Here is a 17,970-nt window from a genome sequence, read left to right as displayed (position 1 = left end):
CACCCCACATTAAACAACTACATTCTAGTAGACCTTTTCCTTGTCCTTATTGTCCAGTGAGGATGAGAGGCGAGGAGAAGAGGCCGAGCGCATCACCCCAGCTGTGTCCTTCTCTTTCTGTGCCTCTTTAGTTGTGCTAATTTCTGCCAGTGCTCCGTAACTGCCGGTTTTCCGCAGGCCTAGTCGCCATGATGCAGGAGACTCATCCTTCCTCTCCTCCTCTTTAGGAGACACCTTTCCTGCAGGTGTGCTCACCTGAGGAGGACAAACAACAGATAAAGAAAGGGATGGGGGTGGAAAACAAAAGTTAGTTCATTTTGGAAGTACATCAAGACTGTTCTATGCAGTACGGAATGTCAACATCTGAGAAGCCCATATTCCAACTGTATAATATTTTGATCACAGGAATATCTAGAGCACACACTTGTGCAGTGATGGTATTTACTAGACCACAGAAAGCACACATTGTAAATCAACATTTAGGGTTGTTCATGTGTGCAGGTGTGAGAACGGGGAATTCGGATCAGCCTGACAGGTCAAAGCAGGGCATAAATATAGCAGCACTGGTATGTAGGGTTGGGCAACCTTTTGATATTTTCAGAATTAAAAAAAATATTTATGTCACTACTCTGAAATGGTTTAAACTAATCACAAAATCCACTAGCCTGTTTTTTAGGAAATATAATTGTCAAAACACACACACAAACAAACAAAAAACATATTTTAAACTACCAACAAATTATTATATAGTATGTTGTAAATATTCTTAAACAACAAAAATATTTTAATATAAAAGAAAATTTGCAATAAATATAAATATTAAAAAAGTAGTATTTTATAAATAAACAAAAATGTAAAAAAAGGAAAAAGAAAATAGACAGGAATACTAAATAGTGGTAATAAAGTAAACCAATAACATAAAATAAAAAATATTTTAATACATTTAAAAATTATACCAATTTTAGGTTTTAGGTACACTTTAGAGAGCAATTCTTACTATTAACTTGATGCTTATTAGCATGAATATTACTAGCATATTGGCCGCTTCTTAGTACTCAAAGCGCATAATACTAACGGTTAATAAGCAGCAAATTAGAAGTTTGAGGCAAAAGTCATAGTTAATAGTAAGTGAAATGATTCACAAACTAAACTGTGACCATATCTTGTAAATAAAGTTAACAAATAAAATGCTTTAAAAATAAAAATCTATTTTTAAAAATCAGTAAATAAAGAAATAATTTTAGAATAAATAAATACCTATTTTAATCAATCAAATCAACGGTCAAGCCTAATGCTGCTAAAACTAAAAAAATTTAATAAAATAAAAACTTCAGAGGGAAACATGGAGGTCATTTTGAACCGTTTAGTGGTTTTCGTTGATTCAGAAAAGCTTGCATTACAATTGTTTACTTAAAAGAAAACTAGGCTTAAGGCGACTATACTGAATAACAACACAGATGACAAAACCAAACATGCCCAATTTCAATCAAGTTGTTAGTTTTTGCCAACTCATCAGCATCCTGGTAACCTGTTAGGGTTTAGAGTCAATAGTCAATGAATTCATCTTTATCAAAGTACACACAACTTTGAAGTCACCCTGTCATATTTAGTCCACCACATTCATGTATAAACTATAACACAAATGATTTTCAACAGAAAACAGCACGTCATCACAGGCACAGCCGTGACTAACAGCGACAACACCATGCAGTGAGCCAGTGACAGGAAGAGGAAATGGTCTTAGATTAGGCAGTTATCTGATTGGTTAGGGACGTGGTCATGTGGGGGAAACATATAGGGCGGGCAGGAAGAAGGGACAGGAATCACAATGCTGAACACACCGAGGCCTCACCATCGCTTTTTTGGGCACAAGTGAAATGCCAGTTTTGCGCAAGCCTTGACGCCACAACGCAGGACAGCCTGGCTCCCACCCAGGCACAAGGGCAGTAATGTTATCAGACTAAAGCCATCCAAGACAACAGCAAAGATGAGTAGAGAGAGAAAACAGATGATTGTGAAAAAAAAAAAAGAAGAAAAAGAAAAAGAACCCCTGGATGAAATAAATCAAAAAGCAGCAGCAGCAAAAGAAACAGATACTTGATGCACGAGTGACCGAGAGAAAGTGACAGCAAAGAATATGATCAAATAGATGAAAGCCCGGTCACAGCATACAATGCTTTGAGAGCCATTAAAAAACAGACTTTTATAGCACCGTTTGTCTTTGAGAACAATAAACAAAATAAACATTAATAAAGAATAATGATTTATATTTCACACCGATCTATAACGTTTGACATATAGCAATCAATGTGCATTTAAAACAATGTATTACTGTAAATATCTGGGCCAAAAATGTATCGTGTTGCACAGCAGCTGCAGCCACTTTATTTAATTATTTGTCTAAATTTAAAAAAGAATAATAATTCATTTGATTTTCATATATAAATTAGTTAATTAGTATTTTAATTAGTTATTACATTACTCGCTATTCATTTTTATTGATATTAATTTATGCTTCAGATAAAGATTAGTTCTTCCTGAATCTTAAAATGGAAAATACCTTCTCAACACTCATAAACCGATTATGACACGGCATTGTTTGTTTGTGGGTAGGTTATGTAGAAAGAATCAGTTATAACTGATATAACCATGTTCTACCAGCGGAGCTACAGGAAGACCTAAACTACAGAAAGGACATCTCCTTGGAAATTCAATTCTTTGAATACATTATATATATACCTTGAAGTGCAAATTAGAGATGCACCGATCGACCGGCCAGGGACCGGAATTAGCCAATTTTCCGCATGATCGACCCGGACCGGTGACCGGCCAGTCAGTCTGCTGACTCCGAGCCGGTCCGTTTAGACGTCACAGCTATGCTTACATCAGCATGTAAACACGTAGTCGGCGTGGAAGTTCTTCACTGTGAGTGAAGAAGACACAAAGTTCGCAATTTGTAATTCTTATAAGGCAAAAGCAAACTGTGGGAGAACCACAGGGCTCGATTACTGCTTCTCTTAGGCAAGTGAGAGAAAATTTTACTTGCCTGACCGGACAAGAAGCCTTATTAAAATGCCAATAACAAAAAACGAAGGAAGCACTAAAACCTGGCCACCAAAAATTTGCACACGCGAGTGGTTTTATTGCATTCAGTGTAAACGGCGACTGATAATGTACTGATGAAGACAGTAGCCACTTGCCTCGTTTGTGAATGGATCAGCCGTTTGAAACTAATCGCTTGAATGACTAAAGGTCCTTGCACACAGAGTAATTTTTGTATGCGTTTTTCATATTCGTCATCCTTTCCTATCAAAATGCTTGCTACGGATGCGAAAACACAGAAAATCGAACCTGGTCCGAACATTTTTTATGATGGACGAAAGTTTCGGACGCAGTGTGTAAATGTGACTGACACAACGTGAAGTCGTATTTATTTTTTAACGTGTGAAAATTTCGGACTCATGCAAATTCATTAAAACAGTCATATGCCGCCACCTACTGGTGGTTTGGTTTCATTTTTAAAAGTATCACTGTATTTTACCCAACATTTCTTATTCATGCGTTTAAAAAATATTTAAAACAATCTTATAAAATGATTTGTGCATTTTAAATTTTGTGGTGTAAATGCATCAAACAGTATATGTAAATGCATATAATGCCACTTCAGATGCAGCCTGTGTTTCTCCTGCAGTGGAAAGGTGTGAAGAGTTTATTTGAGTGGTACCAACTCTACAGTTTCTATTTATTCTAACTGAATTAATTGAAACAATGTAAGAATTTGTTGTGAGGAAAACGGATGTATCTCTTTTTTGTTATATACAGCAACTTTTCAGTTAATTGCTATTTCTACCCCTTTCCAGTCACAGAGCACTTTATTCTGTAAGTTTGTTTAGATTGGGGTAATTGTAACGTTTAATCATTTCTTTAATTACGTAAAGAATTTTTGCAATGAAAAAAGTATTAATTTTTGTGCATATATGCTGTCAATAATAGATCTTAGACAGAAGACCGGAATCGGCAAAAATCGGTATCGCCATGTCACACTTACAAATAAAAGAAAGAATTCGGAAAATGGCCAAGAAAATTGCAATCGGTGCATCTCTATTGCAAATAGTTGAACTCTAATGTTTATGATCAAGTCAAACTATATTTATAATCCAAATTGCATTAAATGAAGCCAAGTTCAAATTATTAACAAAAAATATTAAACAAAAATATTTAAAACCTCAACAGTAACCCAATTTGATTACATTAATTTACAATAAATTTGGTTTATGGTGAAATCAAATTTGTTCTGCTCAACTGCATTTTCTCTACAAATGATGTCATTGCCTGACATTGATGAAATTTCCATACTGTCCAGCAGAGGGCAGCAGTTACATGGTAAAGAGGTGTGGAGGGCATTTTCTCTCCTCTCAAGTGCAGTGCACAGTCCCAGAATTCACTGCACACGGACAATCCTGAATATGACGTAGATCAGCTGACTTTTTAGTAATTGCAACCGTGAAGCCACGTTACATTATGAGTGTTACTCCTTCACTGTGTTATGAAACCAACAGTCACCTTGAAACTAAGATAATAACATTCATTCTGAAAAGCTGCAGATGCACCTTTCTTGCTTACGGACTCATGCTATAATGAATGAATGAATGAATGATATTGCCAAGGAGAAGTCTGGGTGGAGGGAAAGTTGGACAGCGGGTTCAAGGGGAGGAATATGTACCTTTTTGGTAGGTGAGGTTGGGGTGGTCACCTGGTTGCTTGGGGTAGTTGGGGACGTGACGGTGATACTAGCAGGTGCAGGTGTACTGTTAGAAATGGTCGACGGAACAGAAGACTTGGTCTTGTCTGAAATAAAAGAAACAGTAAGTAAATGACCTTACTGATTACCACAAAGCTAGCTGGGAAAGTGTATGTGGTGGTCAATGTTTCAAACGGGTACCTGCTTCGTTCTCAGACTCTGAGTCTTCCTCCTCCTCTTCCTCACTAGAGCAGCTAGACTCATCCTTCTTCCCCTCCCCCTCTTCTTCATCCACCTTCTCTGGCTCCAGAGTCTCAATTCGTGGGGCAGTCTTCTCTGGCTCCAGTAGAAGTGTTTCTTTACTAAAGCAGAGATGAACAACTCTGTTAGGTCTCCAATAGAAGTTCGGTTTTGCCATTTATAATGGATTAAAGGGATAGTTCAAAATTGTGTCATTAACTATTCACCCTCATGTCATTCCAAACCTGTTAAGACCTTCGCTCATCTTAGGAACACAAATTAGGATATTTTGGATGAAATCCGAGAGCTTTCAACAATGCAACTACCATATTCAAGGCCCAGAGATGTAGTAAGGACATAGTTAAAATAGTTCATGTGACATCATTGGTTCAATTGTAATGTTATGAAGCTACAAGAATACTTTGTGTAGCAAGAAAAAAAATAATTTTATTCAATGATTTCTTCTCTTCCGGCTCAGTCTTTGCCACCATTCACAAGAGGATCTAAGCAGGGTCAGGAAGCTCTCGGATTTCATCAGAAATATCTTAATTTGTGCTCCGAAGATGAATGAAGGTCTTACGAGTTTGGAAAAGACAAGAGGGTGAGTAATTAATGACAGAATTTTCTTTTTTGGGTGAACTATCCCTTTAAGTACCACAGCTGAACCCCAGATGACTTTTTCAAGCAGACTCAGGTGGATTTGCTGTTGCGCACCTGAGTTTGGAAAAAACATTTAGATCAACCAAACTCTGATGGCAAACATCAAAACCAGAAGTTCTAGTGTGAAATCACCCCTAGTCAACCCTAGTGCAAGTGGCCTTGACATTTATGGTTAAGTCAAGACATTGAGTAAACAGTATATCAATCCCATCATGGTGGTGGCAGGAGCCATTTACCTCTTCAGTGGTTTCACAGATTCATTATTGTCCCCAGTAGTCGTAGTATCTATTAAAGGAGACTTCTTAACATCCTTCTTTTCACTCAGAAGCTGAAACAAACAGACCACGTCAAGAAAAGTCTCAGAATTACATTTACAATTGAAGATCTGATGCCAGAAGTGAGAAATTACCAGATTCTGTTTCTTTTGCAGCTCCTCTAAATATCCCAAGACATCTTCATCAGCTACGTCAAATGCCGTCTGACCCTGAGAACCAAAACGCAACATTGTAAGGGTTCAATTCAAAGACTACACAGAACCTAGCAGCACACAGACAGAACCATAAAACCCATACCACTTTATTGACCATGTCCATTTCACACAAATGCTCTACTAGTATCCGGCAGGCCTCTTCTTTGCCCCAGTGTGCAGAAGCGTGGAGCGGAGTCCAGCCATCGTTGTCTTTAATATTTACATCATACCCTGCTTGGATTAAAAGCCTGCAAACAGTCAGAGCGACAGAAATAGCATGATGAGATTAGACAAATCTGGGTTTCTTGGATTTTGGTGCCGCAATCTAAGCTTGGCCTCATTTGACAAAGGCCTGGGATATTATGTGGACCAACGGGTTCATTTTTCCATTACCTAGAAGGCAGGTTGTACATGCCAACAGCTAGTCGTCACACATAAAAATACACATTAGTTGTGAAGTTTTCTGAGATCCAACACACACACAAAAAAAAAAAAAAAAAAAAGTCTATCCGGTTACAATCCTCGTTTTGGTGCAGCAGCAGATGGAGCATTTGTCACAGTCATTCAACTCTGACATCCAAAGACCAAAAGCACCATAAACGCCTAACTCACGTCCTGAGCTGTGTTTGTTCAACAGCTCATGATAATCTACTGTAATTGAGACAGATAAACAGGTTACAAACTGTCTCGCCCTGTGTACAAGACCCTTGGGATACTGAAAGAGTTGAAAGGTGACGTATGGGATCAACTAAATTAAGCAATAAAGCCTCTACACCTGCAGTACCACGGTTTCATCTGTTTCTACCTTCACTAGCTGCTAAATCTCAACTGTTGGCAAAAGAATAAAAACAAATATTAAATCACAGGTGTCCGTTGAATCCTTTCTGGATGGAAAATGGCAAAATCTTTCTTTTGAAGGCAAGCAAACTTACTTTAAAACCTCAGTGTATCCCTTGGCTGCAGCGACGTGCAGTGCGGTCCCCCCAGACTTGGTGTGCCGGACGTCGTTGATCTGGCCGCTGTTAAGCCACTGTCGCGCATCCCTTAGCATGATCCGCTCCTCCTCTTTCCTGGCCGCTTCAATATCCACGCCTGGAGCAAGATGGAGGGAGGGACAGACGCTTTGGATTAGTACATATACTTAACCTGCTCAAACTGTAGGATATCCAAGATGACAAACTATGCGCAAAGCAAAATATATGGCACTTTGGTGTGATAGTTTAAGAATGTTGAACAGCTCATGCCATTATGTTTAATTCCAGCTGACAACCATGGAGGTCACCAATTTGACTTCAGTGTAACAAGGTAAACATTTCAGGAATGACTAGTGTGTCTAAATAGTGTCAAAGGTTAAGTTAAGTTTGTGAGAAAACTATTATGACTTAAAAACTGTAAATGACTGATCAATAATGTTAAACTACAAAAATCAAATATTAAATAAAATAAATAGCTTTTATTGCCTACTATCTGATAGGCAGTGCCTTCCTGGAAACTACCAGGAAGTTCACATTCTAGGGTTTACTTTGATATTATCACTTAACATTCAACTGTGCATAAAAATATTCTATGCATATTGAATTCATTTGATTGCTCAGAAAACACAACATGCAAACTAGTCCACAATGGAGGACTGCCAAATGGGTCACTGTGCCTCTAGCCTATATAACCTGACATTTACTTAGGCATGTAGAGACCTGACAGCATTAAACTAAAACAGGAAACAATAGAAACTTTGAAGTACGCGACCATTTACCATGTGTCTAAATGCTTAGCAACATCTCCAGTGCTAAACCAAAACAAGATCAATGCATATATATATATATATGCATATATATAAAATATATATAAAAATATATATATATATATATAAAAATAACAGAGCTTCTTGACCTTTCATTTTTGTCAGAATAATGAACGTAAATGGAGCCATCTCAGATTACAAATGAGCAGCATGAGGATCATGCCAAATCCCTTATATGGCTACAAGCCTGACTGAATGGCCGGCAGGTGCAGCTGCTGGGGGAAGTGAAGTGCGATGTGATTAAAGTGACAGATTTTGATCAGTTTAGTTGAAGAGATGGGGCCCATATTTGACGAAAGAGCTGGAAGTAAGCCAGAAAAAGATGGTGCCACGGGACAGAAATCTGTAGGAATTCCTGTGCAAATTCCATGACAGGGCTGTTGTGTGTTACAAGAAAATTCCTATTGTGGCAAGAAATAGAATAGGTAAGAACATGCTTCAAGTGAAGCCTGAATATCATAGTCTTTTCTGGTCTAAATGGGTGATGTCTAGACAGTAATTCTCAAATTCTTGAGAGATTTGTATTTGCTGCCAAGGTAAGAGGTAAGGAATAGGGTTGCAGCTGGTCTCCATATATAAATCTAGTTTCCTTAGAATCAAACGCTCTAAATGCACTGATATTAAAACTCTGGTTGATACAGATAAGTTGATAATTGTATTCATGCTATGGTCGACAACCACTAAATCACTGATATTATAGATAAAGCAATACATAAAACTGCTCAATCTAAAACTGAATTGAATTTAGGCATTACAACATGGTACAGTATGAAAGATGCATAGGCCTATTCAGATTAAGATCTGCTAAGAATTACATTTAATAACCAATATGAACCAACAAAATAAAACAACAAACCAGGGGGCTGTTTCATAAAACAAGTTTACCAAATAAGCCAGGTTTGTTTCAGTTAGTCTGACTTATTGTCAGTTGATTTGGTTCAAAATAAATCAGACTAACTGAAATAAGCCTGGCTTACTTGGTAAACTTGTTTTATGAAACAGGCCCCTGCAAAGCAAATAAATAAAAACAAAAAAATGAAACAAAATAAAAAACACCACAACACAAAAACAACAAAAAAAAGAAAATACATGAAAGCAAATAAATGAACAAAAATAAAACCATATTGGACGAAAATGCATCCTTAGGTTAGTTTTGACATTTAGATCTAAACAGCGCTGTCTCTCAGCTGGCAAGCTGTTTTTAATCAATGACAGGAGCCTTAAAGTTTGTTAACAAGCACAGTGATTTGCAAAAGCCATTCACTTCTTTCAAAGAGAGTTGTTGAATTTTAAGGGCATGTCAGTGGCCAGCGTAAATGCAAGAGTCTCGCAGCACATTCGGTCACAACGCCACACCCGAACTACACAGGCTGCCATTCGTGTGACTTCTCTGCTTACGAACATTAGTCCTTTATTTGCCGGTGCAAACCAGAGCACCAGCACTTCTCAACAATCCAGGACAAAGGGCAGAGGACTGTCGACAGGCTCTCGGGATGCAGATTGCTCAAAATGGTGAACACGTAGTGATGTCACCAGTGGCTCTGCTGATTCAACACGGCCAACAGAGGAGGAAAAAAACAGCTTTGCTTTGTCTTTCCTTCTTAATAGGTTTGAGTGCATTGTATAACAGACAGCTGATGAGCATAATGGCTCTTTTCTCTTGTCTGAAAGACCGAGGCTGCACGTAATGAGTAAAAACAGGTAGAACAAAAGTGCACTGAGTGCCAGGAGAATATGCAACCTCTATAAAAAGCAAGAGACAAACTGACCTCCACAAGAGCACTAAACAATAGCAGTGGATAGGAACTTGGAACTTAATTCACTTTAAGTCAATTCTGTAAAGCCCTGATATATTTGAAGCGAAATCACGGAACAAGCTGGTGTGACGTCATTTCAAACTAAATAAGACCAAAACAATTTTTTTTTGCCGTTTGTTTCGGGAGTTTGAAACAGTTAGTCAAAGTAAACTTTATGGAATAGTTTGCTAAGGCTGGTAAACTAAAATTGGTCTGTGGCACTGTCATTCTAATTGAAAGCACTGATACGTTGCTCAGGTAGTGCTGCGATTAAGACCTTCCCTGTGAGTATACTGGGGCCTTTTGGGTTCTTTTACATAAAGGTACATTAATCCTCTTTATCGGAAAAGTCAGTTTTTGTCAGACAGATTATGTCACCACCCATGATGGACTTAGTGCCTCCAACGTCTGATTTTCCAAGCAACAAGAGCTGGAAAAATCTGTTGCTTTGGCTAGGAGAGGCTCCCCATCACCTGATTTCAGTGGAAATGAACAACTCCTAATCGGTCTGAGGGATGACCCTGTGGAGGGGGCGGGGGGGTGGGGCTGGTGGTCTCTTCTTAAGTTTAACCTCATGACTGGGGTCTCATTCAAAGGGAGACAGGGAGTGGGAAAAAAGATAATCACATTAGAAGAGGCTGAAGGCATTATATGTAACTCACTGTTACATAATGCCATCTCTGAGCTGAGAATAGCGCTGCGTCTTATAATACAATAAATGGAATAAAGCGTGGGCTCCTGTTCTAGCCTGACCACCAAACGACGGGCATCGAGACGTTCCATTTGAGCCGTTCAAACATTAGGGCTCACCAGCAACGTGATTTCTGATGTCTGCAGGGGTCTGTCACGCATGCTGACACTTCTTCTTCAAAGCTGAAGAGTGTCCTTCAACCCTCAAATGAAAGCTGACAGCTGGCATTGGCTAGGCCACACTGGATGGCCATTATCAACATATTCATATTTGCATGTAGAGCTGTTTGGAGCGATAAAGGACAAGCACAAGCTCAGTTTTTGCTCTATGAAAATTGTCTTACCGCATAACCGATTTGACGCTCATGTTTCAGGAGCTATTGTGGACTTGCTGCTGGCCAAAGACACAAAAGCTGAGGAAGGCATATTGATTCTTCACAAAATAAAGAGAGAAAACTAAATATTCGTATGCCATGGCCAGCCAAAATGAATTTTTCAATAGCCAATACTAATATCTAGTCAAAACTGACTTAAGGCTCTTTGTAGATTCTGGAACCGATGAAAGTAAGAAAAGCCAGTTGTATTCACTGGTCAAACTGCTCATTTACTGGCTGATGTGACAGTCCTGAAATGGACCGGTATCAACTTATTAATCACTCCTGATTAAACTAAATTTTCTGTTTTTCTTCCCTCCCTGTTTCTGCATGTAAGGTTGCACCACATGACTGGGGGACAAAACCAGCTTCACTGTTTGTTAAATGGTCATGAAATGAAGAATCATAATGTTCCTGATATTTACACACATGAGAGGTTACTCAACAAAAACATGCTGCAACTCAAAACTAACTCCCAAGCATAAAGTATGAATTATTCCTTTTTACACTTCTGAAATGCCCGGATTTGAAATCTGGACAATCGTGACGATTCACGATTCTTCTCAGCACACTCCTTAAATGTGCACTAAGTGATTTTTGAAAAAAACGCTTGACCACAGCATCGGACTTAGTCCCAAAACACACTTGTAAATATCCTCTTAAAAAGAAGGGTTACAATCAGGCAAGAGGTAGGACCCGCGTAAATATCAGAGCAGCTTTCCAGCGATGGAGAGAACTCCAGGAGCGGGAAGGCCTGGAATCAGATGACGAGGTTGCATTTTTTCTTCTTGATAGGTGAGTAACATTGATTTTGCTTCGTTTCACACAACTTATCCACGTTGGCTTTTGTTTGAATATGCTTGTGTGTCATCTTTACTGTTTTCATGATTGTCGTTGCCATGGATGTGAACGTACGTGTAGGGCAGAGATTTCAAAATAGGGGTGAGGTCCTGTCGGGGTATGGACGTGTTTGTTAAGTAATATACATGTACATGTCAAGTAATATGAAGCACTTCCCAATGAATCTAGTGGCATTTTCTTGAATATTGGTAGGCCAGATGGTTTTGTACCCTTCCAAATTCATTCTGCTACTGTCATCATACATTAAGTCATCAGTAAAGTTTAGAGGGCCTGTTCCAGAGACAGCCATGCATGCCCATGCCATGACACCACCTCCACCATGCTTTACAGATGAGGCTGTATGCTTGGGATCATTTGCAGTTCCCTTTTTTTCTCCACATTTTTGCTTTCCCATCACTTAGATAAAGGTTCATCTTTGTCTCATCGGTCCATAAACACAGTTCCAAAACTCTTCTGGCTCACCTTTGTGCTTTTTTGCAAACTCTAATCTTGCCTTTCTATTTCTGGTGCAGGTCAGAGGTTTGCATCTTGCTGTGTAGCATCTGTAATTCTGTCTCAAAGTCTCCTGAGGACAGTAGATGTCAGAGCATCACCCCAGCTTTCTGGAAGTTGTTGGTGATTTTACAGACACGTCTTTTAGGATTAATTTTCACAGCTTTTATGATTTGTCCGTCATCAACTACTGTTGTTTTCTCAGCCGATCAGGTAGTTGTTGGTTGCTGGTGTCGCTGGTGGTTTCCAAACTCTTGATTTCTCCATGACCTTTGTTTTTGCTATAGCTCTAATTGACTTCCTCTTTTCTTTTAGCATCCAAATTGCTTGCTTTTCTCTCAAAGTCAGCTTCCTCATCTTCATCCTGGTTTGTGTGTGTCGTCATCGAATGCAAGATACAGAATGCAGAAGTAATGGATATAACTGATACGACACATTCCCTGCTTTTAATATCTGAAGAATTAATGCAACAGGACACAGCTGAAAGACCTGTGAGGCAACTGTTCCAATATTTAGGCTCACATGAGATAGAGGGATGAAACTCTAAAAGTGCTGAACTTCTTAGCTGGTAAAACATCTATGTGTTGAATCACCCAATAATAAAACGTGACATTCTGTAGTTTTGTCTCATATTCATCTTTTAATCATATTTGTAAATGTCGACTCCACAGCCAACAGAGCAATTTTCACTTTACTGTTCCAATACTTTTGGAGGGCACTGTAAATACACAGATATCTGGTTATGTTTATGTTGATTTACTTTGCAATTGATTGCGGTTTTTTTCTTCAGTTTCCTCTCCCTTGGGATCCGACTTGAGCTCAAATATATATTTGTGTGTATCTATCACAGTGCTTGCCATCTCAAGACATGCTGTAAAAGACGGCTTGGATACAGTGCAATGAAGTCAGCCAATCACAGAAGGCCATTTACTTAAGTTTCTGCAAGAGGCAACAGTGTTTCACAGAGAATGTCTAATGGTTCTTTCCAGTCCAGCCCCTCTCTCACCTACTTCACTTCCTATCAACTTTGTCCTGTCCAAAAAGACAAAAACACCAAACATCATTCTTAAAAAAAAAAAAAAAAAAAAAAAAAAAAAAAAAAAAAAACTATAATAAGTACATTTAATCCTTTTATTTAGGCTTTTTCTTCAGTATGCTCATGACAGTTGCACCACCCTGACACATCAACCAGCAAGAACCTTTGTCTTGGATTGTGTGGCTAGATCCTGTTCACAGATTTCTATAGAAGAGAGTGGAAATGCTACGCCTCCATCAGCAGCCATTCTCGCCTCCTCTCCTCAGCCAGTGCAGAGACTGTACTATCTGCCGCTGATACATCCTGGTGAGCAAGGAGCCGCACACCACCTCAGGCGGTTAACGCATGTCTGAACAGGGCCTCTCAGTCGCAGCTGGGCTCCGTTACATCATAATGAATGACAAAGGCCAAAAATAGAAAAACCATTCCATCTAGTTTGGGATCGTTACAATGGGCATCGGGTTAAATGGAATGTTTCTCCATTATGTAAGGGACCTCAATACTGCCGGTTGCACCGACCTCCCTAAATCCTTTATGACTTCGCACACGCATGATATACCTCGGACATCAAGTATCCAGCCAGGTCAACAGGCAAGTTAAGAGTGGACACAGGAGAAAGGGTGTTGTGTGTTACACTACTGGTTGAGCTCGGCTCTAATATTAATTCGGAGTCAGTGCACCCGCTGGAGTCCTGCCAAGACTTGCAGCCTCGACTCGAGCACACAGCAGCTGGGAAAGTTTAGCATGATGCACATATCACCCTTGGCCATCCGTGCAAAGCAATTAATTTGAAGAACTCTGACTCAAAATCGTCAGAAAGCAATGATCTAAACAGCAGCATGACGTGGACAGGACACTAAGCCATGTAAACCCTTGCCAAATCATTGTCACGAGAGATGAAGTTTGGAGTGCCTGTGCAATGTGTGTCAAGGAGAGGCAGCAGTACCTTGACGGTTGATCTCGTTTTGCAGAAGCTCCTCCATGGCCTCCTCCTCTGCGATATCCAACGGCGTTTCTCCCTCGCTGTTTACTACGCCGACGTTTGCACCTTGACTGATAAGATACCTGCAAAGACATGACAAGACATTTTTAAAAGGCAACATCCGAACTGAACTGACAACTGCTTCTTTGGAATATTTGGAAGAAAGAAAATGAGAAATAATGAAGAAATGGAATGGGGCCTCATTTTACTGGACTCCCTTCACAGAAACCTCAAGAGTTCAAGTGGTGATTTGCATCTTAAATCAAAATTCAGTGAAGTGGTCCTCCACTTCTGTTACTGGTTAACAGCATGGATTCATGTCACTGAGTACATAGGCTTGTGAATTATGAAGGAGTGGCCATCTCCTGCCTGAAAGACCATTTCAGCGTTGACCTTGGCGTGATCAACACATCGCCCTCAATAACCTCATGTTCATATGTCAGATTCAAGAACTGCAGCACTAGGGAAACAAGGTTGCACAGACCTGCCCTTACTACAGTCTGAAGCTGCTCCACTAGTCATTTCTCACTAAAAAACAAAAACTCTTGCAAAACTCCACTTAGCAGCAAGTACAGAATTTGGGTGTCTTTTTTTTTTTTTTACTAAAACAGCCCTCGACTTAAAGATGTTTGACAAAATTTGGGGCCCCTTTCTCAGGTCTATATTTTAAAGATGTCCTTGCTATGCTGCTAATGTGCTACGTGTCATTAGATTTAGTTTTTCCTCTGTTTTTGTTTTTCCTTTTCCTTGGTCCGGCTGAGGCTCTTCTTATGGTGATGTGTGATTGCCTTCATGAATATTTGGTGCATGCTTGGGTTTTGGGGGGAGGGAAGAAGGGTGGTATAGGGTAACCATTTTGTTTATATTGTATTAGTATACATATATAATATGTTATGGAGTGTTACGTTTTTGAAAAAAAAATTTTACAAATAAAAAGAAAACAGCCCTCGACTATTGTACTTCAAAAACTTTCAGCGTTTTGTTGGAAACTGATCATCGGCAATGCTTTGCTAAGACTATTTAAGAGGCAAAACTGATGTATTTACTGTCGACCACAATCAAACATACAGGGTGGTCAGTATTATACTGAAAACATGCTTAGTTTTACCAGACAGGTGCAAAACTACAAATGTTTAAAACTGACTTGTTGGTTATTGAATGACTACTCAACTCTACTCACACTGACCCGTACTTAATTTATATATCTTAAAGTGTGGACACATTTTTCAATGTTCTGCAAATTTTTGCAGGCGATAACCAGTTTAGAAGAATACATGAAAGGAAATTCCCTCAGATTTGGTCAGAAAGATTAGGCACAGAAGCAATGTTTCCATCTTCCTGTTTTTATGCACATTCTGAAATATATCATCAGAAACGAGTGAGGAGTCGGCACCGACATTTGCACTACTACAGATGCACTACTGGCATCGAGTTCGAACCCCGACTCGAGGACCTTTCCCGCTCCCGCTCCCTATCTCTCTCCCATTTCGCTTCCTGTCAGTTCGGATCGGTCCTGTAATAAAGGCAAAATTGGCAAAAATAAAATCAACAAAAAAAAAGAAGAGAGATGGAAATGCCAAATATATAAAATTAAAAAAATCCCTTAATTCGCAAAAACGTTTTTACGTTCATTTGAGGTGGTTTTTGACTTGTGCAGAAAAGGGTTAATGTGAATAATGGGAGATGGAAATGCATTTGCCAAATAAATTCCTCCATGCACATTAAAAAAAAAATAATAAAAAAAGTGACTTTGCACTATGGGACGGGATAACTTGACTTAGGGGTGTGCGATATGACGATTTTTGATCGTGGACGATAAAAATGTCTCCACGATCTGCTTTTTAAGAAATATCGTAGTATCGCGCTACAGCACACATTGTCAAATACAGTTCTGGCGCCTCCGTCTCTATAAACTGTTCAACACGACATACAGCAGTAGAGTTACTCAGACAGGACACTGCACTTATTCGCGATCGCAAAAGTACATTATTTGCATACAAGCCTTGCTGGTTAAATGTTTAATTCACGCGCTGGTCTGACGTGCGCTTGTTCTGAGCGCATACACCTGAAGCACGCGCACTAAAACGCCTGTCTAACAGCTCCTGATTACTCAACTAAGTTATATTTTGCGCTAATACTGTCAAAACACACAAAGTTTACATACAGACTGAGTTGGTTATCTCTAAAATGAAAGTAAATAGTTAAGAGAGAAACGGATGCGTGCCTGTATATTAGATGCGTGCAGCTCTTAAAGGGACAGGACACTAAACATGCTGTCGACTGTCATTAAAGGGATAGTTCACCCTAAAATTTAATTTCTGTCATTATTTACTCAGTGGAAAACCAAACAGTTGCTGGTCCACATTGACTTTGATAGTAGGAAAGAAAAATCCTATGGAAGTCACTGAGGACCAGCAACTGATTGGTTTTCCACCTTCTTCAAAATAGCATTTATAAATGTTCAGCAGAAGAAAGAAACGCATTCCGGTTTAAAACAACTTTTGAGTAAATGATGATATAAAAATACAACATTATGACAGAATTGACAGACAGATGACAGAATATTAATTTGTGGGGGAACTATTCATTTAACGTTAACAAAACAACAAAACGCAAAAGAGAAAAATCACTCACTATTCTTGACTGAAACACTTTAATACAGTTGCTTTAGGAATCAGTCTATCTAGTGTTTTATTTTTATATTTGTTCATTCAATTTCATTGAATGCTCTGCTAAATACACCTATTGTACCTGGAAATAAAGCACTGTTTGTTTTATTTGTATATTATGTGTATTTGTAATGTGTATCTTTGTTCTTATTTTTTAATAAGAAAAATAAAATAATGACAAAGATTTTTTATCTTCGCCCACTTTGGCCTAAATATCTGCCATGCATCTTTGTCTTTCAAGTTTGGCTGTAATGCTCAGACAACTTGTAAAACCAAAATAGTAAAACTAACAAAGAATCGTGATAAAAATCGTGAATCGTGATATTTCTATAAAAAATCGTGATATGATATTTTTCCCATATCGCCCACCCCTAACTTGACTAACCAGCGGACCAATCTAATTGCATAACATCTGAAATGATGTTATGGTCATTCTAAAATCTGCCGTTAAAGTATTTCTGTATAATTGACTCCAAGAACTGTATTACACTGCTGTGTTCCCAAACAGCAGGCATCCACCTCCGAAAGCTATGACCGTATTTATTGTTTTGTCTGCTCGCTCTGAGGTGCAACTAATTTATTCTATATGAAATTATTTTCAGTGTCTTCTACTTTTCTTTTAGTGATATTTAGTGACAGTTTATCAGGAAGTTATCAGGAAGTTATCATTTTGTTCTCCTCGACTCATTTTATGGAAACTGTGCTTATTCGCAAATGTTTTCTGCAATATTCCAATTTTGCGCATAAGCTAAATTCGAAAATTTGGATGGAAACCTGGCTACTGACCAACAGAAAGCTGCTTGGTTTGAAAGTGACTTCAGTGTGAGCTGTGCTTCATACTAGGGCTGAGCGATTAATTGCATTTGTGATAATATCGCAATATGAAAAACCGCGATTTTTCAACCGCAGAGGCTGTGATTACACACGGTCACGTGACACACGAGAGCAAAGAGGTGTGTTCGATTTGAAGATCGATCGGTGTATGACATCAAAGTACGGCGAGAGAAAGCATAAGGAGACGTCCGCTCATAGCTCTCGCAGTATTTGATGACACACAGCGATCGGTCTAGCTGCGCTGCTTCAAGTCGAACACATCTAAGCATTCTTCAGAGGAAGCATCAAGTTGGCACGCTATGTTGCCAAGTCCGCAATTTGCGGT

At 39.0% G+C, this 17,970-nt stretch overlaps 1 protein-coding gene across 7 annotated transcripts in view; it reads right to left on the bottom strand.

The window, feature by feature from the left end:
• The window catches only part of LOC306858700 (protein phosphatase 1 regulatory subunit 12A-like), a 68,914-nt gene that overhangs the window by 17,871 nt on the left and 33,073 nt on the right, over positions 1-17,970 (bottom strand). For 4 of the 7 annotated variants that reach the window (XM_079399355.1, XM_079399357.1, XM_079399353.1 and 1 more), the window contains exons 3-10: positions 14,107-14,225; positions 7,043-7,202; positions 6,214-6,358; positions 6,051-6,125; positions 5,878-5,969; positions 4,943-5,103; positions 4,724-4,848; positions 34-255 (exon numbers count right to left, since the gene is read on the bottom strand). In XM_079399355.1, the coding sequence (XP_079255481.1) occupies positions 34-255; positions 4,724-4,848; positions 4,943-5,103; positions 5,878-5,969; positions 6,051-6,125; positions 6,214-6,358; positions 7,043-7,202; positions 14,107-14,225 (1,099 nt within the window). Of the gene's footprint in view, positions 1-33; positions 256-1,852; positions 1,961-4,723; positions 4,849-4,942; positions 5,104-5,877; positions 5,970-6,050; positions 6,126-6,213; positions 6,359-7,042; positions 7,203-14,106; positions 14,226-17,970 lie in introns of all 7 variants that reach the window. The other 3 variants (XM_079399354.1, XM_079399356.1, XM_079399351.1) reach the window with 1 other exon arrangement.

The sequence above is a fragment of the Barbus barbus genome, assembly GCF_936440315.1.
Source record: "Barbus barbus genome assembly, chromosome: 39".
NCBI classification, from domain to species: domain Eukaryota; kingdom Metazoa; phylum Chordata; class Actinopteri; order Cypriniformes; family Cyprinidae; genus Barbus; species Barbus barbus.
This window is presented reverse-complemented; position numbering and strand designations above follow the sequence as displayed.